Source organism: Lagopus muta, chromosome 2 (assembly GCF_023343835.1).
Source record: "Lagopus muta isolate bLagMut1 chromosome 2, bLagMut1 primary, whole genome shotgun sequence".
Lineage (NCBI taxonomy): Eukaryota > Metazoa > Chordata > Aves > Galliformes > Phasianidae > Lagopus > Lagopus muta.
Window position 1 is genome coordinate 64,948,547 of NC_064434.1, and position 25,874 is coordinate 64,974,420.

A 25,874-nucleotide genomic window follows, 5' to 3' on the forward strand; every position below is an offset into this window, starting at 1 on the left:
TCTGTGCTTTCTCTGCAGCGTTCTGAGAACGACGCTTAAAACCCCCTCTAACGTTCCCAGGCGCCGCCTGTCCCACTCAGCCACGCGCTGCACCCAGCACGCTTCGCAGACAGGGCCACCTGATGCCTCGCCCCACCCCCAGCTCACACCGGAGGGCAGACCGCACCACACGCAGCCAGGCCGCCCTCCCCTACGACCGTTAAGCACGTGCCGGGAGCCGCAGGGCGGAGGAGAAGCGAAACCCCCCCCTCACCCACCGCCTGGGGGGGAGGGGGGGGGGGAAGGGAGGAATAAGTCACGTGATCGCCGTGCCTGCACATGACGGCGGTCACATGACCGGGCGGTGGGCGGGCTGTGATCACATGACGCGCTGCTGGCGGCCGGCGCTCCTTGACGTCCCGGGGCAGCCGCTTCGGCCCGGCTCGGCTCGCGCCTTCGCGATGGCCCGCGCCGCCGCCGCCTTCGCCCCGCTGCTTCTCATTCTCCTCTGCCTGCCGCTGGGGGACGGCGCTGCGGCCCCCGCTACCCTGGACGAGCCCTTCTTCCAGGATCTGTGCAGGTGGGCGTCAGGGGCGCGGGCTGGGAGGGGCTCGAATCCGCCTTGCCGAGCGTTTGTCCGCGGGCGTAGCGCTGTGTTCGGTGGGGTGCCTGGATGGGTGGCGCTGTGAGCGCCCCTCGCAGGGAGCTGCAGGCGGGGGCTGCGGCCGGGGCCGGGCTCCGGCGTGCGGCTGTCCCTTGGGAAGCGTGCTCATGTCTGCTGCGCCGTGTGTCGCCTCCCAGCCGGCTTCTTGCCGGGGGTTCCGCCGCATACCAGTAATTGATTTAGTTGCGAAAGCCTTGAATAACGAGAGCCGCTGCATGGGAATGACTGTTCTTCGTGTTTTGGCCTGTTCCGATAATGCGTTCAGCTGGGAATCTGGCTTGGGAAATATGTCTTGCTGGTCTTCCTTTCTTCAGTAATGAGCTGGGCTATGCTGCGGTGCTTACAGGAGTATTTTATCTTCACCAGTGTTACCGGGCGAGCAGCAGTGTAGCCCCTGAGCACAGCACGAAGGTGGTCTGGGTCATGTGAGCAAACGGCAGAATCTGTGGCCACAGCGATTAAAAAAAAAAAAAAAAGTGATGAAAGGGAGGAGGGGAGAAGATAGCTTTTCTTACGAGGTTAACACGTGAGCATAAAACGCTTCTGTGGGGTAACTGCCCTAATTGTGAAATTGGGATAGAAGTGAGAAGCTATTGTCCTCTCAAATTCTCAATTCCTCTGGCTTTAAAGTGTGTTTTTTTTTTTTTCTTCTTTCCTTCTTTAATTGCCCTAAATGATTTGATTGCTCCCATATTGAGAATGGTATGAAGTCGTGTCAGCATCTGCCTTGGTTTTGTTCCGTGTCTGTTTGCGACTAGAGAAACTTTTAGGAATGCCATTGAGGGACACACTTGCCTCTAAAAACCTGTGCTGGCTGTCCTGTCTGGCTTTTTTCTTTCTTTCTTTCTATTTTTTTTTTTTTCCTGAAGAAAAGCTTCAAAACTTCTGGCTAGTTATGTAGAAGGGACACAGGAAAAGCCAAACCTGTCAAACTGCAAGCTCTTGAAGATGCTGTGGAGATCTGTTCTGCAGGAAAACTGCTACACCACGGGGGGATGATGTGGTTAAGTGGCTTGAGCACATACACTGTTCTCTTGAGGTCTCATCTGTAAGCTGTAAGATCTGATGTGGATCTGCAGGTCAGCTCTTGGGCTAGTCTAATCTGTCCCTGTGCTGTCTTAAGTAAGATTTTGACTAGTTTTACAAGAACTGTTGTCTCGTGTACTGGATTCTGTGTGGCCTTTGGTTAGGCTGGTGAAGCTGCAGCAGGCTCTCTAGTGCCTGAATGTCAAAAGCTGCATGAGGAAGGAAAATCTTGGACTTGAGAATAGAGGTCATTAAGGTTTTAAGTAGTAGCAGAGAGGCACCTAATCTGGGTTCTAGTAGTGGGGAAAAAAAGGAGACAAATCTTCTGTCTGTTGGAACTGTAGTGTGAGACTGCCTAAACCTTGGGTAGCTTATATTGTTTCTTGTAGCCTTACTGTGGGTATTTGTGGACAGCCTAGAGAAAGAGCAAGGAAGTGGAAATAGGAAAAAGTTTTCCTTTGCTGAAACTTTGTTGAATGTCACAGCTTGTGCTCTCCTAAAGCTGACTGTGATGCTATGTGACTTATAAATAGAGGCAGTGTTTATCTTCTGTGTTAAGGTGCATCTGGAATTGCTGCAGTGTCAAAATCTGGGAAAGGATACAAAGCTTTTGGTTGGATATAGGAAGTTACTAGTCAGCTGTTCTTTAAATCAGTGTGCTTCAATATCAACAAGATGAAGCTTGACAGTTCTCTTATGGTCTTTAAAAGAAAAAAAAACAAAGAGTATGTTTTGAATGTAGTGGTGTAGTAGGAAAAGTATGCAAGCTCCTCTGCTGTTCTGCGTATATTCTAGTGTAGATTATTTGGTGACAGATAATGTTTGTCTCCTGTGTAAGGATGAGAGTCAGTGCATAGATTGTATAATTTAGATTTCCTGAGTGAAAGGAATACTCAGACTAGCTGTAAGTCACAGGTCTGTTATCAGGCAGAACTGCTATCTTTCAAGTTGAAAGCCTAATGTTGAATTTTGAAATAACGCGCTTGGCCGTTGACATGAACAGAACTGTATGTATGCTCCTTTCAGTATTTGTCATGAAACCACATATGTGCTCTTATGCAGCACTAGAAGCTTTGGGTTTAGTGTTGGTGCAGCCTCAGTGCAGGAGCATGTGCTGGGCAGAGGTGACCTGTAGCTGAACTTACTTGGCTCTCTTAAGTGCTTTGACATGTTTAAGTGGGAGATGTCATAAGTAACTAATTACCAGACCTAATTGTGTATGTACGTGATTGCTTCATAAGCCTGGGAAGCTGCCATTGTAGTGGCTTAAATATGATTTCTCAGCACATGTGCTTCAATGCCGCTTGTATATTTGAGCTTCAAATTACTATCTCTTTTTTATGCATTCTATAACATGATGTAGTGGATGAGAATTAGACTGCATCACAAAAGATGAAATGTCAAAGCGTATGCAAGGATTGAGAAAGCTGAATAGCTCATGGTGTAGCTGTAAGACTGCTATGCATGATGCATAAAACCTTGCCTGGAGACATGTGCTGTGCGTGGTGGCTGGAAAAAGTGATGAGTAAACGTGAGTAGAGCTAAGCATGAGTAGTGATAGATCAGTGTTTTTTTCATCTCTTGAGGCATAGTGATAGCTTTGTACTTTGTGCCAGTTGAGTGCTCTCTTTCTCTAAAGAGAAATGTCTTTAGTAGAGGAACAAGTTTGTGCCATGCATGCTTATGTTAAAACGTTAGCCACACCTAATAGTGATTTCCATGGGAAGTAGTGGATCTAAATTGCTGGCATAAGATTAGGGTGGGTCATTCTAGAGACTGTTCCCAAGCTTGTCTGCTTGTGCTTGTTGAGCCTGCTTGCAGAAGGCTCACAGAGGTGTCAGTCCCTGCAGTGTGTTCCAGCAGAGAAGCTGCTGGATGTCTAATGAGGTATAGTTCAGTGATTTTTAGGTTACCTCGTCTCGGAGTTGAGAGGTCTGTGTCATACCATTTCAAGAAAACCAGCTGGTATGGTATGCGTGGAGAGCAAGGTCTACTTGTAGCTGCTTTATAGCTGTTGGGGAGGGGATATTCCGCTTCTTCAGTAGGACCTGAAGAAGCAGGAAGTGCAGTGTGGTTGTGAGAAAGGCAGCCTTGGTCTGTTGAGTGCTTTGTTTCCTTTGAGGTGGTTTACCAGTACTCAGACCTGGAAGCAGCTTGTGGCTCTAACTTGGTGCATGTGCTTTGGCTCGCTGCCTTGTTGAAATCTGACAACTTGCAGTGCCAGAGATACTCATCCAGAAGGTAAACCAGACTCTCTGAAGCACGTGTTTTCCCTTTTTCATGCTACTTTCGCTTCTTTCTTTTGTGAAACAGTAAAGGCATATAAACAGAATGCATAAAGGCCTTACAATTTGTTGGAAAGGATTTTTATTTTCACTGCTTCATTACTGTTTTGGCATCTTGAATCAAAGAATATCATGAGTTGGAAGGGACCCACCAGGATCATCAAGTCCAACCCCTGGCTCCATGAAGGACCAAAGACTGACCTGAAGGCAGGCCTAGTCTGAGTGCTTGCTGCTGCTGTTTATACAGCTGCTTTCAGCCAGGCCTTGGCACTGCGTCAGTGGGAGCTGCCTGCTGCAGCTGCCTTGTGCCAAGCCGTGGAGCTAGCCTGGCCTCCTCTGCTGTGCAATGCCTGTTGTTGTCACTACGTTAACATTGAGGCAAATCTGGCTTGTGTTGTAATTGGAGGCCAGAAATAACCAATGGAGACAGGGAGGGAAAACAAGGAGAACTTGTCCCAAAAGGTGAAAGTAGAGATGTATTTTGGGCCTCTAATGGTGAGACAGTTTGTGAGGATGTTATCTATAAACAAGGCATCATGTTATGATTTCAGTAGAGATGATTTTTTTGCAATTTTCTTCAGGGCATATACTTATGAACTGCACCAGAAATGGCCATTTCAGAGGTGTGGTATGTGAGCAGGTGGCTTTCTTGCACTCATGGGACAAAGGGCACCCCCATATCACATCAGCTGTGCGGTGGCTCCTATTAGGACTGCTGGGGTTAGATCTATGCTGCATGTCTGCCTGCACTGTGTCCACCTCTGCTGCTCTGTCTTTGGTGCAGTGGTACTGAGGGTTTTTCCAGTTCTTCCTTTCTACAAAGTACAAACTAAGTTCACATCTGTCTGCAGCTGACACTTCAGAAGTAACATGCTTCTCAGGTTGTGCTTGCTCCTTTAGTTTTGACTGTGGCCCATAGCAGGCAGTGAGTTAATTGCTTGTGTCCTCACCCCTGTAACCAATTCTGTCTTGTTAGAGCTGTTGCTATAAAGTTGGGGTGAATCTGGGATGTCGTAAGCATAAGTTACTCTGCTAGCTGGATAACTGGCCAGAGCAGGTTGGGAAGGGGAGGGTGATACCATGACATAGTTGCAGGCAGGAGGCACTTTTTGGGCAGCTGGAGGAGAGCCCTTCATGTGGATGGGCTGCAGTCAGGATGGCGGTGAGGCTGTGAGTAGATTGTTTCCATTACTGGATGTGGCAGAGATCAGTTTGTATTTGTATGGGAGCTGCTGAGTCACGGCCTGAACCTCTGATTGATCACCCGAGGCGAGCAATGAGTCAGCCAGAGGAGCACAGGTGAAGGCAGTTCACCTAGACCTATGTAAGAGCTGGCTACCAGTGGGGAAGGATCTCTTCTGGAGATCCACTCTGCTGGAGTTTTGTAAGTGAGCCTAGGATATGGGTAAGCTTTCTATCCTCTTTTTGTTATCATAATCTGCTTTGCCTAACTCTCTTGTTTATTTCGTAATTATAACATCTTAATATTCATTGATTATACAGTATTCATTGGAAAATAGAGCATATGCTGCAGGGCTGTATGTGAACCTATCCCCAGACACAGATTTAATGTCAGGAGCTTTACTTGTGTGGGAAATTGTTCAGACTTTCACTGTGAATGTGTATTTTGCATCTGAGTTTAGAACAGCTGCTTAGATGGTATCCAGCCTGCTGTTATGCTCTGGTGTGTTCAGGCAGTCTAGTGAATAAGCCCTGCCCCTTTGGCTCTCTTTTAAAGAAAAGGCTCTTGAGCTTCCCTCAAAGCTGAAAGTGATGGTACTCAGAAACTACTGTAGGTGTTTGCTTATGTGTACCATTGGAGGTGTGGTTTGGAACATGATGAAGCAAGAAATCCCACATTTACTTCCCTGGATTGTTTAGAAAAATTCCTCAGACTTCTTGTGTAGAGGTCTGAGGGAACAGAGAGGCTCACTTTGGGGGCTGTTTTGTTTCTGTTTTGTGAGTATTCTCATCTTGGCACGCTGATAAACTGGCTTAAAGGTATTGATTTCTTCTCTTTCATAACATGGAGCTGGAAGAGCAAGAAACTAATCTCTAATAGATGATAATTCAGTTGTATAAAGGAGTCAGATTCTAGTTCAATTTGAAAATAAATTTTAGTTTCCCAATCATCTAAAAGTGCTGAATAGCCATGCTTACTTGATCAGCAATTTATCATCTTAGCATTGTATATTACTACTTCTATAGTCTTTCAAAATCAGTCAAAAAAGAGCACTGGAGCCTTTGGGATTTTTTTCAGCAGAATATTAACTTTCCAGGGTTGTATTTGAGGAAATTGTATTATGATTGAAATATACATTTTTCTGGAGGAAAAGAATACGTTTTAGTCTTGATCTCAGTCTTCAGAGCCCTTGAAGCCAGAGCCAAGTTCTTCCAATTCTGGGGGGGGGGGGGGGGGGGGAATCATATGTTGTTGTACAATAATCCCTTCCTGTTTTTTTTTTTTTTTTTCCTGTACTATAGCTTAATTCCTGCATAGGCGTTGTTTTTTACCTCTTCAGAAATGCAAGAAAGTGGCTCAGAGAACTAATCAGTATGATTGTAAAATGTCAGCTCTACTACTTGTGAGGGAAAAATAGTGGCAAGTATTTGTCTAGGATTGAGACACAGTCCTCGAGTCTAATCATGCTGATAAAAAGTAGTTTTTATTAGTGTTTCAGGTATGACTTAGAACTTGATATGTTATTTTTTGAGCCTTTTAGTTCTGTAATAAGAATAATGAATTCCTTCTGTGAATTGAAACCATTTCTACTTGTTCCAGCCATTCTCATTAGCAGATTAAAATTAGGGCTGCTGTAGTACAAGGAAGCCAAGAACCCTATAGTCAGTGATTAAATGGAAAATAGTGTGATATTTTACTGCTGGCACTTTGATTAGAGATGCAGTACAATGGATTTCAGAGGAGATCTTGAGGGATTCAGAAATCTAGAGCAAAGGAGCTGAGCTGCTGCTGTCTTATCCTTAGCCAGGAATTAGGCTTCCAAAGTGAAACAAGAGTGGGTTTTCTTCCTGGGAGGATAGAGGGTATGGCAGCACTGAGGGAAGTAGCACCTATGAGCTAGAGATCAAGGTAGATGAAACTGTAAGGGTAAAGCTTCCGGTCAACTTCTAGTCTGTTAATGGCTGAAAGAGGAAGGCTGTCTCTTCGTTTGACTTGTTACTAACCTGTAGTGCAGGTCAGATTCATTAAACCCTAGATGAGCTGTAAGTATCTGGAGTACCTAATAAATTGCTGTGTTGCCTTCTGTTTCCTGATGTGATGAATCTGCATTAAATCCTAATGAAGTTGCCATTTCAGATGAAAAAGCTAGGGAATCTCTTACACTGCAAAAATCAGTATAATCCCCAGGATGCATGCTCCTGCCAGAACTAGAGGAGATGTAGCTGAGCCAAGCTGATGATAGTGATTATTTACTGAGCTGAGCCTTCCTGATGGAGTTTGGACAGTGCACTATGCCAGTAAATCAGCCTGTCTGAGGAGCTCCTGACTCCAGACCAGTCGAACTGGGCATAGTCCTAACTTGAGTGGTGCCATGCTGTATAACTGATCATGTCAGCATTGTTATCTCAGTGACTGTGAGGAGGGAAATGAGTCTTTAGTCCTTAAATGTGTCCTTGGAGCTACTACGCTACATCTTATTATGTTCTGTTACTCTGATTTATTCCCCATTGTGTTTAACCAGAGGCTCATGTTCCTCTACCAGATTTTGGTCAGCTAATTTCGTTGGTTTTTTTTTTTTTTCTCCTGATGTGGTTGTACTAGCATGGTCCCTTTCATTGAGTCTCTCATAGATAGCTCTGCTTGCTTTCCAGCTTTTGATGTTACTCTACAGGAACTGTCTTTTGAATATTGAGTTACTTGAAAAATGCATAAGGGTGCAGCAAAGTCCTAAGATTCTTACAGTATTCAGACAGAAAGATGCAAATAATAATTCAAGTCTGATTTTACACTTGAAGGTGAATGGATCTGCAGCTGATGGGGATGGGATGTGGACTGCTGCTGTAGTCCTCTGAGTCTTATACTTCCACTGTTGTTGGGTATTGCTGAAGGGCAATTGCATACTGCCTGCCCAAGATGTTTGACAAGTTTATCAGGCTTTCAAGGAAAAGGACTTGCTGCCTGTAATCTACCTGTTCAGAGCAGCCTTTGCAGGGATTTGAGGGGAAAAAGTGATTGGTTGGGTGTTGCAAGAAAGATGAAATATATGCTTTGCAAGTGGCTAAATGGGTTTAGCTCTTGGCCCTGGTTCAGTAACAACTGTTTCTGATACTTAATGATCTAGAACATAAATAAGGAACTTAATGTAATGGTACACTGAACTTTACAACTTGGTTATTTCAGGGACTGGTGTCTAGAGGATGACAGCATAAATGTGGATACTAACAGCCTTTTTTCTTTTCAGCTACACATGGGAAGCAATTGATACAGACAAACGTGTGTTTTATAAAATAAACCTCTGTTTTGGTGTTGAAGACTGTGGAAGATCAAGTGCAGTCTGTGCCTATGATGTTGAGAAGAAAGTGTATATGTCAGTAGGTAAGTAAAGAAGTGTCCTTCCTTGGCAGTACTTCAGAGTCATGTTAGTGCAAGGTCCCATATCTGTATTTTTCCGAACCTCATAATAAATTAGTGAAGATTTTTCTTTTCCAAACAGTTCAGAACTTCATTCTGCTGTAGGTTTAATGTGTAATCCATTATATAATTTTGTGTAATTCAGTGAAACTTATTTTCTGGTCTCACTACTGGAGACCTAGTGCTGTACTTTTCCACACTATCTCAAGCAGAAATAAACATGTCTACTTGTGGTAGGATATACAGTGTGCATACCCTTGTTTGAAGCTTGATACTAAACACTGGAAAAAATTACAAACTAGCTTGATGTTTTATTAGTTCTTTGACAGAGTTAGGTAACTATGTCATATGCAGTCTAGAGTACTGCTAACTTTCTGGGATGTCTTTAGGTTGTTAGACACAGCGGAAGTGAATGATGTGCAGCCCTCTGTTTTTTAGTTTGTCAAGTCCGGTGGCTGCTGTAGTAATCCTAAGATGTCCTTGATATCCTAAGTGTGTGGTGGACTATTGGGTGCTGAGATAAGTGTTAAACTGGCGTATTCCAGGGTGCATGCTTGCACATGGCGTCCTCAATTAGAAACAGCTCATAGTTTGAACAGTACTTGTGTACTTATTTTCATAGTTTTAATCACTGTAGAGGTTACTTCTTCAGCTACTGAAACCAGCAAAGAGGCTTGCTGATTGCTATTTCTGACAGTAATGTGGTAGCTTTCTTAGAGTATTACCTTTTCAGACCACCTCTTTGTTCCTACAGATTTGATATGTGAATTTGATTATGTTGACCAATCTTGCCTTCCATGGCAGACAGCTCTTAAGAGAAGCTCTGAGTCATCAGTAAAAGTGTATAAGCTTGGATCGCGGGAAGATAGTGAGAAAAAGGATTCTCACATGCATGCAGACAGTGTCTAGTAAGCCACTCCTCTCCCTTAGCTGTAGTGATACAATCAGTACTTTTCAAACTAGTTGCAACTTCAAATCACGGTGTGATGAGTAAAAAGCATGTCTCAACTCATGGCTTTATTATCTTTTTGTGGTGCATTATATCTAAGCCTCAGAGTTTTCTGGAATGACCGGTTAGATACAAAACTGCCACTTGTACTTAGGTGTGTGACAGTCTTCCATGAAGAAGCATGATATTTTACTAGACCTCTTGACTCTGCTAATGTTTTTTCATTCACAAAATATGTAAGAGCTTGGTTTCCTACCGAAGTTGGTCTTGCCTCTGAGCATTCAGTTGCAGGTGGATCACAAAGTGAAGGATCATGTGAGCTACAGTTTTAGTGTTTTCTGTTTAATGGGACTGAAAATGTGTCTGCCTGAGTGCAGTTTGAAGACGATTGTTCTCTCCAGGGAAGTGTTACGAGTCACACCTACACAGGCCTCTAGATCTCACATTTCCTTTTTGAAAGGAGGAGTAGAGAGCTGTATCATAACTGTGAATGGTAGCACATATTCCATTCTATGCAAAGCAGAGTGTCTTATCACCTGACTGCTACTGGATGGAAAAGAACTGAGCAACAATGGTAATAACTTGGTCCTGAAGAGGCCAAACAGAAACAAGACTCAACGGTTAAGCTGCAAATACTGCTCGAGGTTTTTTAACCACTCTGCAATAAACTAGGGAATCAAAGCAGTACAGTTAACATTGAAATGGAGTTTTACTTTTTCTCTGTCCAGATTGCCAGTTCTGTTCTTGTTCATGATTTGAAACTTGTTACTGGCATCTGCCATTCATCAACATACTGCCCTGGGTTGTATTGAAACTTCAGCACCATCATTGAGTTGAGGTCATGCTGGTGGATTATCAAGCTTCTTGCTTGTAAATAAGTCTCTCTTACTGAGAGAAGGGGAATCTAGGTCTAGACATATGGATTCCCAGTGTAGGTTCTTGGCTAAGACAGCTAAGCCACATACCTGTCTTAAAGAATTCTAGCTGGTACGAACTTCTGTGTTTAAAACTAAGTCCAGCTGGAGGGCTTTGATTTGGGGGAATGAGGACCAATGTGCCAGTTAACAAAGTTTATTAAGTAGTAAACTTAATTCCAATATGAACTCAATTGGATCTCTTTTCCTTTCTTGCAGAAAGATGTGTTCACTGCAAACAATAGATGTACTTTTAAATATTAGTTATGTGAAAGGTAATAGCTGTGAGGACTGATATGTAGAACTTTGGTAGGGATTAAGGCTGTGTGGTCCATGACTATAATGGTACTACCTAAGGGAAATCTTGTGGTCAGTGTTGTGTCAGTGGGGCGGTGGGTCAGTATTGGTGCTGAGATCCCATGTCCTAGAACATGCCCTTTGGCTTTTGACAGACAGACTAGCAGCTTTCAAGGTGTGGGCAGAATGCTTAGTTCTTGAATGTCAAAGAGGGTGGAAATGACATGGTACCATCTGAACTCGGTGTTGTATATATGAGTTGATTTCTGTTTAGTTTGACTACTACTGCAATTACAAACAGAAACATTACATTAATCTGAGTGGTGAAACTTGCACTCTTCCAGTTGCAATAGAACTGGATGTGGAATGATAGCTGCCACCTAAATGTCCTTTTCTTATGGACAGCTATTTGGATGCCTTCTATGATAGCCTTTCTCCTTCCAAGCAGCTGAAAAGACTAAGGAATAAATAAGTAAAATTTGTTGTGGGCAGTGCCTTTACTGATGTAGTGCAACTTTTTAAAGTGAATCTGATACTATATTTTTTGGTAAGCTGTAATAGCTGACTTCAGTGATGCTTAATGGAAGGACTGCATCTCTAAAATCATGATGAAATGTGATTGACTGAAGAGGTGAATGTTGGTCCAGAACTGGTGTTCTGGAATGACATTCATGGGAAGCTGACAGTGCAAGGAGGTAGTTTGGGTAGTTTGAGACTGTTCCTCCCAGCCCTGCTCACATTATGTGCAATGTGCAACTGAAGAGTTGTGTTAGGAACTTGCTAAGGTTTTAAACTAGATTTAAGCATTCACACAGGAAGAACAGAAGTAATCACATTAGCCTGACTTAAGCAAGACATACTGGTTTTGCTTGCTTTTTTGCTTGTATTTTCCTGCCTTGAATATTACTTTAAATGTGGAAACTGGAGTCAGCTAACAAAACCTTTAGAGCAGTGTAACATATTCTCAGAATTGGGAGAAAACTAATGTGTACAGGAGCCTAAGTTGAGTCCTCAAGCAGACTAGAAAGTTATGTTGCCTTCTTTCCCTCTAGTCTCCTAGTGAAGAAAAAACGTGAATCGGCATCAATACTGGAAGCCTTAAAACTCGAAGGCAATCTTTTGGTAATGAGTGCCAAGACATAGGAAAGGCAGGAACTGCTGATAGCCTCTAGGTGCTGAAGAACTGATTCTGAACTGCAGCTATGCTAACGTACGTAACTGCAGCAGGTTCTCAGCCTGACACAAATCCTGTGCATCATGGGTATGTGCAGGTTTACTCTATGCTACCTTTCTTCTGGGTTGACAAGTCTCCATTCTTACCTTCCCTCGAGAAGGCAGATGGTAGGGAATGATATATCTGTCTTGTTGCCATGATTAAATATATGATGGATACTGTGAGTGACTGCTTAGGTGTTAGTATCTTAATGTGGCTTTCTGTAACACAGCATCAATAGACACACCCTGCAGTACTGATGAACTGTGGTATTGGTTGGCTGTCAAGTTAGCATTATGATTGCTACCATTTCGGCTTGATGACTATAGTAGATTTCTCCCTGCTATGTTTCAAAGTAATTGATAGCTATCAGAAACTATCACAAATACATCTTTTTCCAGTCTGCAGGAGTGATTTGGGTGATAGTGCTGAGTAACCTGATAGAAAGAAGCAAAAGAGCACATTGTTAGGGAAAGCACTTGCAGCTGGTAACAGTGGCTGGAATGGTGTTCCTGTGAAATGTTGCCTTGATTGTTTTTGCCTGTTCCTGCTCTAAGTGGGGAGATAATAGGCTGGGCGAAGTTCTGTGAAACGGCAAGAGACCTGGACACAAAGCTGTTGTCTGCAGTGATGGCAGATTTGTCATTCTTTAGCACAGGCATAAAAGCAGAAAGGAGGAAGCTAGGTAATACTGACATTTTATAGTGCTCTCTATTTCAACCCAAATGTGCTGCAGCAGCAAGATCTACCAGCAAAAATGGGCAGTTAGCATGCTACATCTAAAAGGAGTTGGTATTTAATGCTGACCAAAGTAGGTTTGAGCAGGAACATTTCAGTGGATTGAGCTGGTTGTCGACATGGCTTGAAATGTGCTTCACTTTTTCCATTCCTGTTGGGTGCTGGGTATAGAGGGACATGCAGTGATGTATCACTAACCCCAGCCTATGTGCAGCATGTGGGCTGCACTGAAGGAGATGAGAGCTGCCCAGGAGGGCGTGCGCTGATATAGCGGGACTGTGCTGGGTTCAGCAGTAGGTAATTCCAGTACAGCTAATGTGTCCAGGCACCATTGAATTCTTCATTAAGTAGATTCTCTCTGATATTGTGCTGACACTATCCTTATAAAAGGCACAAAGGCTGAGAAGCTGATAGAAGCTGATGGGAGGAAGGAGTGAATTGTGATGCTTGAAACTGGTTCATAACAGTGTTTGGTTACAAGCCTTTGAGGAAGTAGAAGTGATTAGAAAGATCAAATACTGTCTTAACTGGGACCTATATTTTAAAGATCACAAGAATTGCGAAGGAAAGTCTTCAGCTGTACTCTGTTTAAGACTTTTCACCTAGACTGGTATGTCTCGTGCTGCTCTGTGCTTGACCCTGGAGTCTGCGAGCTTCTGTGAAGGTGCAGTACTGTGATAATTTTTTCTTTTTTTTTTTTTTCATACCCCAGGTAGCTTAACTTTGCGAGAAATTTCTAAAACTCTTTTGATATTCAACACTACAAAGAAATGTTCCCAGCAAGGCAGTCAGCACCAAATTCAAAGCAACATCAACTTCCTGTGTGGGAAAACACTGGTAAGTCTAAATCACTTATTCTTATCTTCAGTGGAAGTAGCATGTCCTTTTAACTTGCTTTGCAGGGAGACTTGCTTTTCTAGTGGGTGCAGTAATTACTGAGCTTTGTGGCTTAAGGAAGAATCAGTTACAGTTTAGTACCAAATTAAGGATGTGATCCAAAGCAGCTTCCAAAATACAGTCAAGCTAGAAAATAATTGCAGATCTGCAGCTTAGCTCTGATCCTGGTCTCTTGTGGGCCTTTAATATTTTCAAAGGGATTGCACTTAATGCAGTGTTGATGAATGAATCAACTGTGTGCTGTAACAATAAGAGCTGTTTTTTCAATACTGGTGTACTGAAGCTGTGAACCTAAATTGTCAGTACTGAAGAACATGACTGACCTCTGGTGTGGGTCAGTGTAGTAAGTTAGATTTTGTCTGCATATAGCTGAACTCAGTGCCTGTACATCAGCTAGGCTTCTGGAGGCACAATTGTTAATGGGTATCCACTGTGAGTGCCAATACTTAGAAAGTATTTGTATATAGTTGATTTTGTGCTGTTGGAGTTGCAGCTAACAAACATTTAGCTGATACCACAGCTTGATATTCTATACAGATCAGTGTGTGCATTTGTGTATCTGATTAATGCTTATTAAGGCAGCTCTTGTAGGGCATGCTGAACACTATTGCACTCCCCTCTTTTGGAAACATAGCCAGTTGAAGCAATTTGCTGTGCACCAGAGAGGTTTAAATGCTTCTTGTGCTGTTTTAGTAGATGATTCTTAAAAATTCTTGCTCAACTTGAGCTGTAACACCACATCATAACTGCCTGCAAACTTCTAATTAGCATAGTTTTGACACTCCATGTGATGTAGTCATAGGGTCTGGAACAACTTGTTTCCAAGGTTAAATGGAGGGGAGAATAAATAGCGTTTCTAGCTGGAGTGATGAAAGAACAATGGAAAAAATGTGATTGTCTTTTTGTAAGCAGTCATTCAGTTGAGCCTCCAGCCCTGAACTGTGGTAGAATTCTTGTCTCAAAATAGATGCATACATGTTCAATGTGAGCCTGTAACTAGTGGACATCAGAGGTATCCTTTCTGTGTAGCTGAAGAATTTGCTAATTGGCCTTCTTTGTGGGATGAAAGATAAAGAAATGGTAAACTACACATTGCTTTGCTGTTCATTTCTTTATAGACTCTTATTTTAGTGTTTTCATTTTTAGTAGTTGATGCTGGTGCTCCTGCCAATAGCAGTTGGCATTGTGAGTGCTTCTGGAAGATACAGTACAATTACTGCATGTTAGGATTGGCACATGTTAATTGAGAGCTTACATATGCAGAGTGAGAAGGATTTTGGCAGTCTGCATTTTGCTGCTTGTACCAACAAAACTGCTGAAAACATACAACTCAATGGTCTTGCTATTAACAAGAATGCATGGTTTTGATTTGTGACATATATTTGTAGTTTTTAATGGTGACTGTCTGTATACATGTATGTGTGTGAGTGTATATATACATATAAAATGGAAGTCTGTTTTTCAAGTAATTACCTTTTTTCTCCTTTAAATAGGGTACCCCTGAATTTGTAACAGCAACAGAGTGTGTGCACTATTTTGAGTGGAGGACCTTTGTTGCTTGCAAGAAAAACTTGTTTAAACCTGTGAAAGAGGTAATCTATGTACTGTCCATACAGAAGTTACTTTTCACACTTCTAGTAATTTTACTTTACCCACCCTCCTACTCAAATTCCAACAACCTCAACAAACTTCTTCATAGGCATATAAAACAGCTGCTGGAGGTTGGTGGAGCTGAGGATTTTAAGCAGCTCTTTGACCTTTTTTGTTATCTCTGTGGCTTATAGTAAAATTCCTGTAAAAGCTGGAGCAGAACAGATTAACTTTGGGTGCTTTGTTTTAGCCAGCATATCTAGCTTTACATCTGTCTGAAAGTACTTCAAGAAGTAAAAGCCTTTTCCATTTATTGAAGTAGTTCTATAAATGCCTGCTCATAACTTCTCTACCTCATTAACATGAGTTATATGTAACTTTTTTCTTTTAGGTGCCTTGTTATGTATTTGATGAAGATTTGAAGAAACATGACTTGAGTCCTCTCATCAAAGTTCCAGGATACTACTTGGTGGATGATTCTGATGATGATTCCTTGTTTATAAACATCTGCAGAGACATAGGTGTGAACACCTGCTTGTTTTACCTGTCAGTATGTACATTTCTACCAGTATGGTAGCTTTCCAGTTGAGGCTGTCAAGTGACCAAATACTAGTGTTTTAGAAGCCGTGCTTCTGTTTCAGAACTATTTCTGATGATTTGAAGGCTGCTTTGTACGAAGTTGCATCTTGCATTCTTTAACTGTTGAGCTGTTTAGAGATACTCCTCTTCTGAAAGGGTGGGGACTGTTAGAGACGTTTACTTAAGCTCTTCCACTGGAGCCGGTCTTGCAGCTGCTTCTGTTTGCTGCCAGATAAGACCCAAATAGTTTACAGCACTTCTTGTGCTCTGAATTTATTACTTGCTTTGGGTTCCCATTCAAGCTGCTGCTTTGTTTCAGTTGAATATCCTGTGGTGCAGCTAAAATGGTGTTGAGGTTCTTTGGTAAGTAGTGGCAACTAGCTAGCACTTTCATGTCAGTTGGGAGTTACATGTGTAAGAAATTAAAATAGCAAAAGCGTTCCTTTGAATCTTGCTGAAAATGCTAGTTTAGTTGTATATTTGCACTGATTTTTTTTCTTAATCTGCACAATTAAGTTTATATTTTGTGCCCATATCAAGAAGTTTTATATAATACTTCCAGTTTTAGTAGCAGGTCTGTTTTATTTAAAATAAACAAAACCAACGCAACAAAAAAAAACCAACAAACACAACACCAAAAAAATGTCTGCAACTTTGCTTACAGCTTTGAATAAGGTAATTAGTAAGAAACAAAGGAGGAGAAAAAGTCCTTTCTAGGTAGAAGGGGTTACTGGTTCCTTGGAATTATTTCATTGTTGTGGAGGGTGTGTGGGGGGAGTAAGTAGTTAAAACACTTTAGAAAGTGTAAAGAAAGTTAATCCAACTGCTGTACGAGCAACTGGAAACTAACTGCAACAAGGAAGTTGTACTTGCTGTCCTAAACAAGAAAGCATGAGCTTCCTCCCATTGAATATCACAAGCATTTCAGATTTTGTTTGCCAGTTTCATGTTCTTGATGTAATCTATTTTAAAAGCATCTTTAGAAAGAGGTAGAACAGCGAGCCTGCAGATAGAATGGCAAAGTACTCTGCAGAGCTGAGCCTAGATGCTGAATCTCATTTTCTGTGTTCTGTAACAGGAAGGTCAAGTGGAGAAACCATAAACTGCCCTGCTGGCAGCGCAGCGTGCTTGATACATGAAGGTCGTGCATATGATGTTGGTCGTCCACAGGCTCAGCTGAAACGTCATGACAAAGACAGGTGATTGATTTATCTGATGGTACTTCTGTGAACCAGTTAGTCATCTGGATGGAATAAAACATTCACTTCCAGAAGAGTCACGTTGCCATTGATGCAAGTTCAGTTTTGAGGCATTGGCAGAGACTATTACTTCAAATACTGGGAGAATAGTCTTTTTGTAGATGTTCCATTATACTGTCACAATGGAACAGATTTCTGCCTTCTCAGACTCCTCCTTACAAAATTGCATAGTTCAGAGAAGCCAAGCGAAAGTAGTGTTCTACCTCTCCAAGCAGAGGAATGAATTTTAACTCTGTCTGCCTAATGTATGAGGCTGAAGGGTAACTGTACTTGTGAATAGTGGAAACTTATATTGATGCTGACTCTGTTCTTGTTGCTGCGTTTTTATGTTGTAAGTGTAGCTAAAAATAAAATAAAATGAAAAAAATCTCATGTTATTGGTGAGATCTAACATGGTCATATCTGAGCCTAACCAAAACAAACCAGAGTTTAATAACAAAGAGACCAGAATCTCTAGTCTTTCAGTGATGTGGCTCTTCATTTTTTGAGGGAGAAGTCATTGTGTGCCCTGAATCAAACTAGGGTGGCCTGGAAAAGGAGTAACGTGATTGGGTATATCTGAATCCTATGATGTAGAGAGGCCAGTTGGAGGTGCATCTAAGCTGGAGCCAGATAGTTGCTCCTCCTGAAGCTGTTTTCTGCCTGTTAGGTAGCACAGATCAGGTGCGCTTGCTTGGGAGGTTGTATGGGTTTCCTTGCCTTCTTGGTCAAGTCAACTTCTCATTTGTCTTTTTGTCAGTTGCTGTGCTTCCTTGTCCTATTCCCACCTTGTCTGATCCATCCCAGTTGTCTTGCTACTGTCAACAAGCTAAGGAGTTTGCCATACTCTCAATTCTGGGAGCTGGATGGAAAGAAATTTTAAATATGGAATTAGCAATGTGGCGAAAGATTACTGTATTTTACTTCCAAAGTGGCAGAGCTGTTTATTGCACTGCTCTTCAGCAGTCTGAGAAGAAAGCTATTTTTATAACTATCAGTCACGTTCCTACTCCTGTATGCTCCCTGTCTTGTAACTTGCCATCTTAACTGCTGTGTAGAAGGATGCTATGTTGAATAATTCTGGGACTCTCTTAGTAGTTACTTGCTGAACTCTTAAGATGAAAGAAGTAAGGACACCTGTAAAATTAACTTTCAGAAGTGGGACTGTTTTGATGTATTCTGTAGAGGATAAATGTTACTCCTAGAGTATTCTTTTATGTATTGGTTTTTTTTTGATTTGCCTTTCTCTTTTTCTAGGCTGATTCTGAGTTATGAGAGAACGTACAATGATGAAAAACTGAATTTCTGCTTAGGCCATAACCCAGCAGTAACAATCACTTTTGTTTGCCCATCTAAGAGAGGAGAAGAGGTAATTTTGCTGTTTTAGTTTGTGTTAAATGGTTATTCTCTAACTCCTGTTGTTCATTATCTTTTATTGAGAGCTAAAGGGAACAGAAAATTCTTCAGTTTTGCAGCTTGTGGAGAGTGTAGGATGCTCAAAATAAAATACTCTGTAGAAAAACTGTCTTCTGAAACTTGAAACAAGAACTCGTGTTTTGATGTATTTAGTTGTCCTATTCTGGGTTAATATTTTTTCCTCTAAGAAGGGGATGGAATTGTTACAGTGTTAATCCTTGGCACAGAAGTCTTGTTGGCTGAGGGCGTTTTCATCCTCGGTGAGACTGGACATGCTTATAAAGAAACAAGTTACAAACAACTATTAGCCTGACCTTCCTCAGGGAAAAAAAAAACTAGCTAGCAACTGTATTTAGTGGAAGTTTATCACTTGCTAAGCGGGCTAATGAACTCCTTTTACTTCAGTCTGTAGTGTTAAGCAATGTTTTGGCAGTACTGTATCATTACATTGTTAGAGGTGATGCCAGGTAACTTCAGCAACCTGCACCCCTCTAGCTGGACCAGAGTGGATATTGTTAGTGCTCTGCTGCTTGATGTTGTGATGCTTTTGGTTGTAGGGTTATGAAGGAGAAACTCTTACCCTGCTAACTTTGAATTTCACGTTTTCATACCTTACAACCTAGATAGGTACCATGTATCGTACTCGTGACTGAAGAAGCAGACCATAGAGATTTCTCTACTGACACTTTGTAATACCTCAGCATAGCTTTGAGCATGCAGTATGAGTGGTATTACTGACCTTATAACTGTGTTGTAACTTTTCTCATGATTACCTGTGTATTTGCCTGTTCCAGTTTTATGAATTGGAGAGTTTTTAAATATTTCACTTCTGCAGGAAGTAGTACAAAAATATTTCACTACCTGACATCTGTTAAGTGTTGGCTAAAGAATTCTGTTCCTCTAATCAGGATGAAAGTTGCTATAACAGTCCACTATTTAAGGTTGCTTTGCCTTTAAAGCATTGCTTGATCTCTGTTCTTGTCTTCACGGAATCCCCTTAGACAAATACAGTCCAAGCTGTTGTCAGCAGTTGTAGCTCTGTATTCTCTGCTTTTGCCAACATGTTCAGGAAAAGTGCTTTTTTAGTATGTCATTACTCTGCTAATGCCTGATGCTTTGCCTCTGTTGAGGCTTTCAGTAGTTTGTCACATAATCAATAAGAGAGGCCAGAGACAGCATTTGCAGATCTTAGGCAGTTTGTAGATGAAACTAGTCATTACAAGTCTTAAATGACTATAATGCTGTCAATATATCTCTAGATTTATAATTGCAGTTTTGATCCTTTTTGTATCAGAGTGCAGGTCCCAAACTCACAGCAAAAACAAATTGCCGGTATGAAGTTGAATGGGTTACTGAGTATGCCTGTCACAGGGATTACCTGGAAAGTAAGAACTGTCTTCTGACTAATGAGCAACATGATGTCTCCATTGACTTGAAACCACTTACTCTATCTCCAGGTAAACTCACTATTCTTATTTTCAGTGTGTGCTACTACTAATTGGTTTTCTGGTTTGATGTGTAGAGTTAAGGAAAAATATCCTCTCTAGATACTTCAGTCATATCTGACTAGTAAATTTTTTTTAATGTCTGGAACATTTTTCCTTTTTTTCTTTCTTAATTATTTAGATTATGTCACACCATATGTAGCCAAAGATGATAAAGAGGAGTATTACTATTATTTGAATGTATGTGGGAGAACTGGTGCAGGTAACTGCAAGGACAGCACAAGATACGCTTCGGCTTGCCAAGTGAAATCTTCGACTAACCAGAATAAGGTGACAGGAAGATTTGAGAACCAGACTCTGAGGTGTGTAAAATGCTTGCTGGGCTCTTCAGCTCTGCTGAGTTGTCTGAATGACAGATCTTTGTTTCCTACTTTGGTGCCCTTATTTGTCATGTAAGAAATATTGGATATGGAATGCAAGTATTTTTGCTCACTGTTGTATATAAAAACATTAACGATATATTGCCAAGGTGGGGAAGAAACTTTACTGACTTTATCAGAGCTGCAAACTCTGTGCTTCTTTTTGCCCTTCTCAAGTTTTGCATGCAGTGTGACATTAGGGTTTGATATTTAGAAGTTGTTGTCAACAAAAGAGCATCTCTAGCTCATTTGCAGGAGCATGAATTAATTGTACTCAAGACTACTGGAATCTGCAATTTAGCATGTTTTTCTTTTTAAGAACTTCAGGATTCCCAAGTGGCATACTGGAATAATAGCAAACCAGAAGTAATTCTTGTAGGTGTAATTTTCTATTCTGTCTGTATGCATGTGGCTGACCTGTGGGAGCTATTCTCTAGAGAGTATGACTTCTTCCACCTGCAAAAATAGCCATGAAATAAACTAATATGAAGAAACATTCCACTAAAGCTGGGGTAGCTTTAGAGTATTTTTGAACCTGTGTACAAATCTCATGAAAAGTAGACAAAAGTCTATGACTTAAAGCCTGTATTGCAGTAGGAATGCCAATGTTAGCGTTGAACAACCAACTGTATTCCTCCTAGAGTGAAATGTTGTGTTTGTTTTTGTTTTTTTTTTTAAATGGTTTCTGTTGCATGGAGAGCAGTGTGACTGTGTTTGATCCTATGTCTCTATCTAAAACTGACTTTTCACTCAGATATTCTGATGGGGATCTCACTTTAATTTATCCGAATGGGGATGCGTGTAGCTCCGGCTTTCAGAGAATGACTGTCATAAACTTTGAGTGCAATGAAACAGCAGGTGAGTGTGATGAGCTGTGATCACTCTGCTCCGAGTTTGAGCTTGCTAGTAGACCTTGCGTTAAAAAGAATGCATGCTTTGAGCCACAGTTGATGCAAAAAAATACTGTTAGAGTTAGCACTTAATTCTGTGTGGCAGGATTGTTTTGTGCTGTGCAGTAGCACTGATTTTTAATTTGCACTCAGTTGTCAAGAATGTTAAGTCATGAAAGGGCCTTGTTTCTATTTTGTTTTGTTTTTTTTTGTCTATAAACTCTTAGCGAAGAAAGCTTGTTGCACAGGAACTGTGATTTTTCTATCCTTGCTAATTCTCTAGTGTTCTTGCTTTTCTCCTCTTTCCCCCACTGAAAAGCTTACTTCTGTTTATCTGTTATCAATATTAAGGTAATGAGGGTAGAGGAAATCCTGTGTTTACTGGTGAAGTGGACTGCACCTATTTCTTCACTTGGCATACAAAATATGCGTGTGTTAAAGAAAGAGAAGATCTTCTTTGCAGAGTTGCTGATAAGAAAAAGCACTACGATTTGTCACCTCTGGTCCGCAGTTCAGGTATGGCAGTGAAAACTAGCTTTCAGTTACTTATGTTCTGGATTTATATGCCATGTGTCATTGTAATTCCTTAGTTGAACAGTAATCAAATTTCACTTTTCTTAGTGTTTTTCTGGGACACATCAATCCCTTCTCAAATTAAGTGAGCACCTTAGGAAAGTAAACGTATATTTAAAGACAATTGGGATGGTTGATTTTTTTTTTTTTTTTCTATATGATAAAAGGCTTTCTAGGGTGCAGAGGATGGAAAGATTAAACTAGATGACATGTTCACAATGACTGTATTTTAGAATCGGCCCAGAACTGGGAAGCTGTGGACAGTAATCTTTCAGAGGAAGGGCGGAAGCGTTATTATATCAATGTCTGCCATAAAGTGCTGAAGAGAGGAGGAGCTTCCGGCTGCCCAGATGATGCTGCTATTTGTTCTGTAGGTGAGTCCTTTTTTGCTTTTCTTTAAGACACTGAAGGTTTTGCATATTCTCTAAAGCAGCTGCTCTGAGTGCTTCCAGTTGCTTGAGGAAAAAAGTTGGGAGCGTATTTTCATTGTGCTTCTAAAGGCTGTAGAAGACATGATATTAGTAGACTTTACTGTAACTAAAGAATATTACGCTCTCTTCCATGATTTGTAGTATAGTTTTGGGAAGGTTTAAAAACAAAACAAAACAAACAAAAAACAAACAAAAAAAAAACCCCAAAAAAAGCCCTGCAGCTTTATACTTAGTCTTTCCATTTGTCTGGCTAATACTTTCTTAGCGTAAAATGCTTTCTGGGGGGGGAAAAGTGACTTTCTTGTCTTTGTAGATCAGGAAAAAACCAGCAAGAATCTTGGAACATTCGTTTCTCCACCTAAGAAAGTTGGAGAAAATATTCAACTTACCTATTCAAATGGAGATAGCTGTGGTGTTAACAAAAAATTCAAAACTGTCATCACTCTTATATGCAGACCAGGTAAGGCCCTGTTCTTTGATCCACTTAAACTGGAGGTCATCTTGTATTCCTAGGCATGAGTACTAAATAAAGTGTATGTTTCTAATTTTCTTGTATACAAAAGGAGAAGAAATGTGGCTTGTTTGCCAGGATAATAGTAACATATGCTTTTATGTTTTATATAAGTACTCTTTAAAGACTCTTGAGCAATCTCTTAAGCTGAGATTCTATCAAACAAAATGTAAGTGTTTAAAGGAAACACCTGGAAACCATAGAAAAAGGCACCTTCTATTTCCAGATTGTCTTGGTGGAAAAGACTTGATTTTGAAATGCAGTTGTATACTTTAACAGTCTTTTCTAGTAAATATATTTTGTCTCTAAAATGCTTGTAGTGTATAGAAAACTGAAGCATTTGCATGACTTTTTAATATTGCTCATCTCCATGTAATAGCCCAGGAGGGAAATAGGAATCTTGGATTTTTGTACTTCAGCCTGAGGAAGATAACTTTTCCAAGTATGCTGGTCATCTGGTCATGCCCTAGTTCCTGATAAAGCTATTGCTTTTGTAGCAAAGCTCCAGCTTTGCAAATAAAAGGAAACTTCCTCTGGAAGTGTGAGATATACTGTTCAGTCTGTTCCTGAGTACCATCTTCCTCTTCTTGGCTAAGCTCGAGGAGGAACAGGGTGCAAGGAACTTGTGTAAAGCATTTCTGATTCTGTGTGGTTCTCGTTTTTAGAGGAGAGGCACTTAAGCTATTAACTCTAGTCTGATGTTGGGAAGGAGTCTATTGCTAGCCTTAAACTCAGTTATTCTGACTGTACTGTGTGCAGTTTAACACATTGCTCTCATGATACCAGGTGATCTGGAAAGTGCTCCGATCTTGATGTCTGAGGGTGAATGTTCATTTTCTTTTGACTGGTATACTGCTGCTGCGTGTGTCCTGTCTAAAACGGAAGGAGATAACTGTCAAGTCTCTGATCCTCAGGCAGGTAGGTTAATTATCTATGTGTTGGCTACATTTAAAGGGCTTGAGGAAGGAAATTGTCATCACACTTAGTCTTCCTGCTGTGCAAAACTGGAGTGAGTTCAGTGCAAGTCTAAGTACCTTTAACGCTTTAGCACAGCCGTTTTAACTGCATATGTATGGAAAACAGCATGAGCTTTGATACTCTGCTAGTGTATGTGGGAGAGTGGGTGTTATTTGACTGTAGTAATTTTTTGTGTAGGAAACATGTTTTGTATTTGAACTTGTGCCTTTCTGGAACAACTACATGAATGGAGACATGTTCATGGTGATCATGTCTGTATGTAACAACTGGCTGTGTAACCAGTAGAACTGAGATCTGACAGATGGCAGGGAAAAATTGAACTCGTTGCTTTTTCTTCCCTGTTAGGCTTCTCTTTTGATTTATCACCCCTGACCAAGAAAAATGGGCACTACACAGTTAACACTGCAGAATATTTGTTCTATATAAACATCTGTGGCAGTTTGCCTGATGATTTGTGTCGCACACAATCAGCAGCATGCCAGGTAACACAAGGGTGAGTAACTAATTCTCTTGCCTGTAATAGATTTCCTGTTGTGTGATGTGTGGTCTGGGTAACAATTTGCATTTAAAATTATTATTGCTCTACTAGAACTCAGGGAGTTTGCATATAAAACATGTAAAATAGCATGTGGTAGCGCAGTAGTTAGGCTTCCAGCTATTTCAAGCAAAGTGCACATGTGATCTTGCTTGCATTTAGCTTTTGAAACTAAGAGTGTTCATTACTCCTTCAGATATGACTTTTTTGGGTGGTCTTATGGGAAGCTGGTTGTTAGTCTCAATGATCCTTGTGGGATCCTTCCAACTCAGGCTATGCAGAATTCACTGCAGGCACTAAAACTACACTTTATGGGAAGATGAGCTAAATCTGACAGAGCTAGCATTAAGTTAAAGAAAGCCTCCTAGACCAAACTTGGACTTTGAGCTAAGAGCGTGTGAATGTAATTGTTGTCAATAAGTGGGATGACTTGCTGTTGTGCAGTCCTAAATCTTCTGTCCTTGGGTAATTGCATGGAACTAAACTGAGCTTAATATTTAAAATACACAGTTTGAACATATGGATTTCCTGTCACTGCTTTAGAGAATGCAGGATTAGTGTGTTAGATATCTTAATTAAGGTATGGTTTCCTTTCCAAAGGTCACCTATTCATGTTTTAAGTTTGCACTCTTTATCCTAGTTATCCTAGCGCATTTTGTCTAATCAATATAACTTAATCCTTTTTGTCTTATTATGGAATTTTCCATAAACATACCTATGTGCCTATTGTTTGGAATACTTCTCTTTAAAATAATTAAATTTTAATTTGGTTCAGTCCCAAAGCCTATGCTTTTTCTTTTTTTTTTAGAAAGGATCAGTATTGGAGTCTTGGACTACCTAATTCCAGACTTTCGTATTATGATGGTCTGATTCAGTTGACCTACAAAAATGGTACTGCTTATAACAACGAGAAGAAAACACAGCGATCTACCCTTATAACTTTCCTGTGTGATCGTCAGGCTGGAGTAGGTCAGCCTGAATATCAGGTAAGAAGTTATGTATGAAAAAAGGAAGTTTCTCTGTCCGTAGATCTTGGTAATAATCACTGTTAGGCTATTGCAGAAGAGATTTGTGGATGGAGATTGATGGATGCAAATACCCACATCTATAAAGCAAGCTGATAAAGGAGGCAGTTAGTTCTCTTGGTGTATCTATCAGTGTCTGTAAAACCTGTTTTGCTTAGTGAACAGTAAGCTGTTGACCTGTGTCAGGGTCCTCTTGCCTTGCTATTCTCTAGTTTCTAGTAGTTAGAAGTGCTTTCCATCCTCTTATGTTTCTAGTCGAAAGAACAAATGTACATACTTTTCAGCTGAAGAAGTAACAAGTACTGGGACTGTCCTGCAGTAACATAGCAGTTATATTGTTCTGGTTCTGTTTTTTCTGGTGTGGGATTTTTTTGAAGTATTTCTGGTGTTACAGCAGGGAAATAATGACAGCATCAACATGGAGACAAACAGAACACAAATCAATCTGAGAAAATATATCATCCAAACTAAAGGGAAATGAGCTTAACATAAAAAGGAGTAACCTTGATTCAAGTAGTAGTCTGTATGAAAGCATCAATTGACTTTTTTTTTTTTTTTTTTTTTTAGGTAGAAGACAACTATACCTACAACTTCAGATGGTACACTGAATATGCCTGTCCTGAAATGCCACTGGAGTGCATTGTGACAGATCCCAACACTATGGACCAGTATGACTTGTCAAGGTAAA

General features: G+C 40.9%; 1 protein-coding gene across 2 annotated transcripts in view; it reads left to right on the top strand.

The window, feature by feature from the left end:
- The first annotated feature begins 346 nt into the window (after nucleotides 1-346).
- IGF2R (insulin like growth factor 2 receptor) overlaps nucleotides 347-25,874 on the top strand; it is a 54,297-nt gene continuing 28,769 nt past the window's right edge. Inside the window, exons 1-17 of one of the 2 annotated variants that reach the window (XM_048937772.1) lie at nucleotides 347-559; nucleotides 8,379-8,512; nucleotides 13,372-13,496; nucleotides 15,050-15,148; nucleotides 15,538-15,667; nucleotides 16,804-16,924; nucleotides 18,221-18,332; nucleotides 19,674-19,836; nucleotides 20,006-20,186; nucleotides 20,998-21,101; nucleotides 21,485-21,649; nucleotides 21,940-22,080; nucleotides 22,451-22,597; nucleotides 23,435-23,566; nucleotides 23,972-24,119; nucleotides 24,970-25,147; nucleotides 25,754-25,869. In XM_048937772.1, coding sequence (XP_048793729.1) covers nucleotides 363-559; nucleotides 8,379-8,512; nucleotides 13,372-13,496; nucleotides 15,050-15,148; nucleotides 15,538-15,667; nucleotides 16,804-16,924; nucleotides 18,221-18,332; nucleotides 19,674-19,836; nucleotides 20,006-20,186; nucleotides 20,998-21,101; nucleotides 21,485-21,649; nucleotides 21,940-22,080; nucleotides 22,451-22,597; nucleotides 23,435-23,566; nucleotides 23,972-24,119; nucleotides 24,970-25,147; nucleotides 25,754-25,869 — 2,393 coding nt within the window. In that variant the 5' untranslated portion in view covers nucleotides 347-362. Of the gene's footprint in view, nucleotides 560-5,307; nucleotides 5,360-8,378; nucleotides 8,513-13,371; nucleotides 13,497-15,049; nucleotides 15,149-15,537; nucleotides 15,668-16,803; nucleotides 16,925-18,220; nucleotides 18,333-19,673; nucleotides 19,837-20,005; nucleotides 20,187-20,997; nucleotides 21,102-21,484; nucleotides 21,650-21,939; nucleotides 22,081-22,450; nucleotides 22,598-23,434; nucleotides 23,567-23,971; nucleotides 24,120-24,969; nucleotides 25,148-25,753; nucleotides 25,870-25,874 lie in introns of those variants that run through there. The other variant, XM_048937773.1, reaches the window with a different exon arrangement.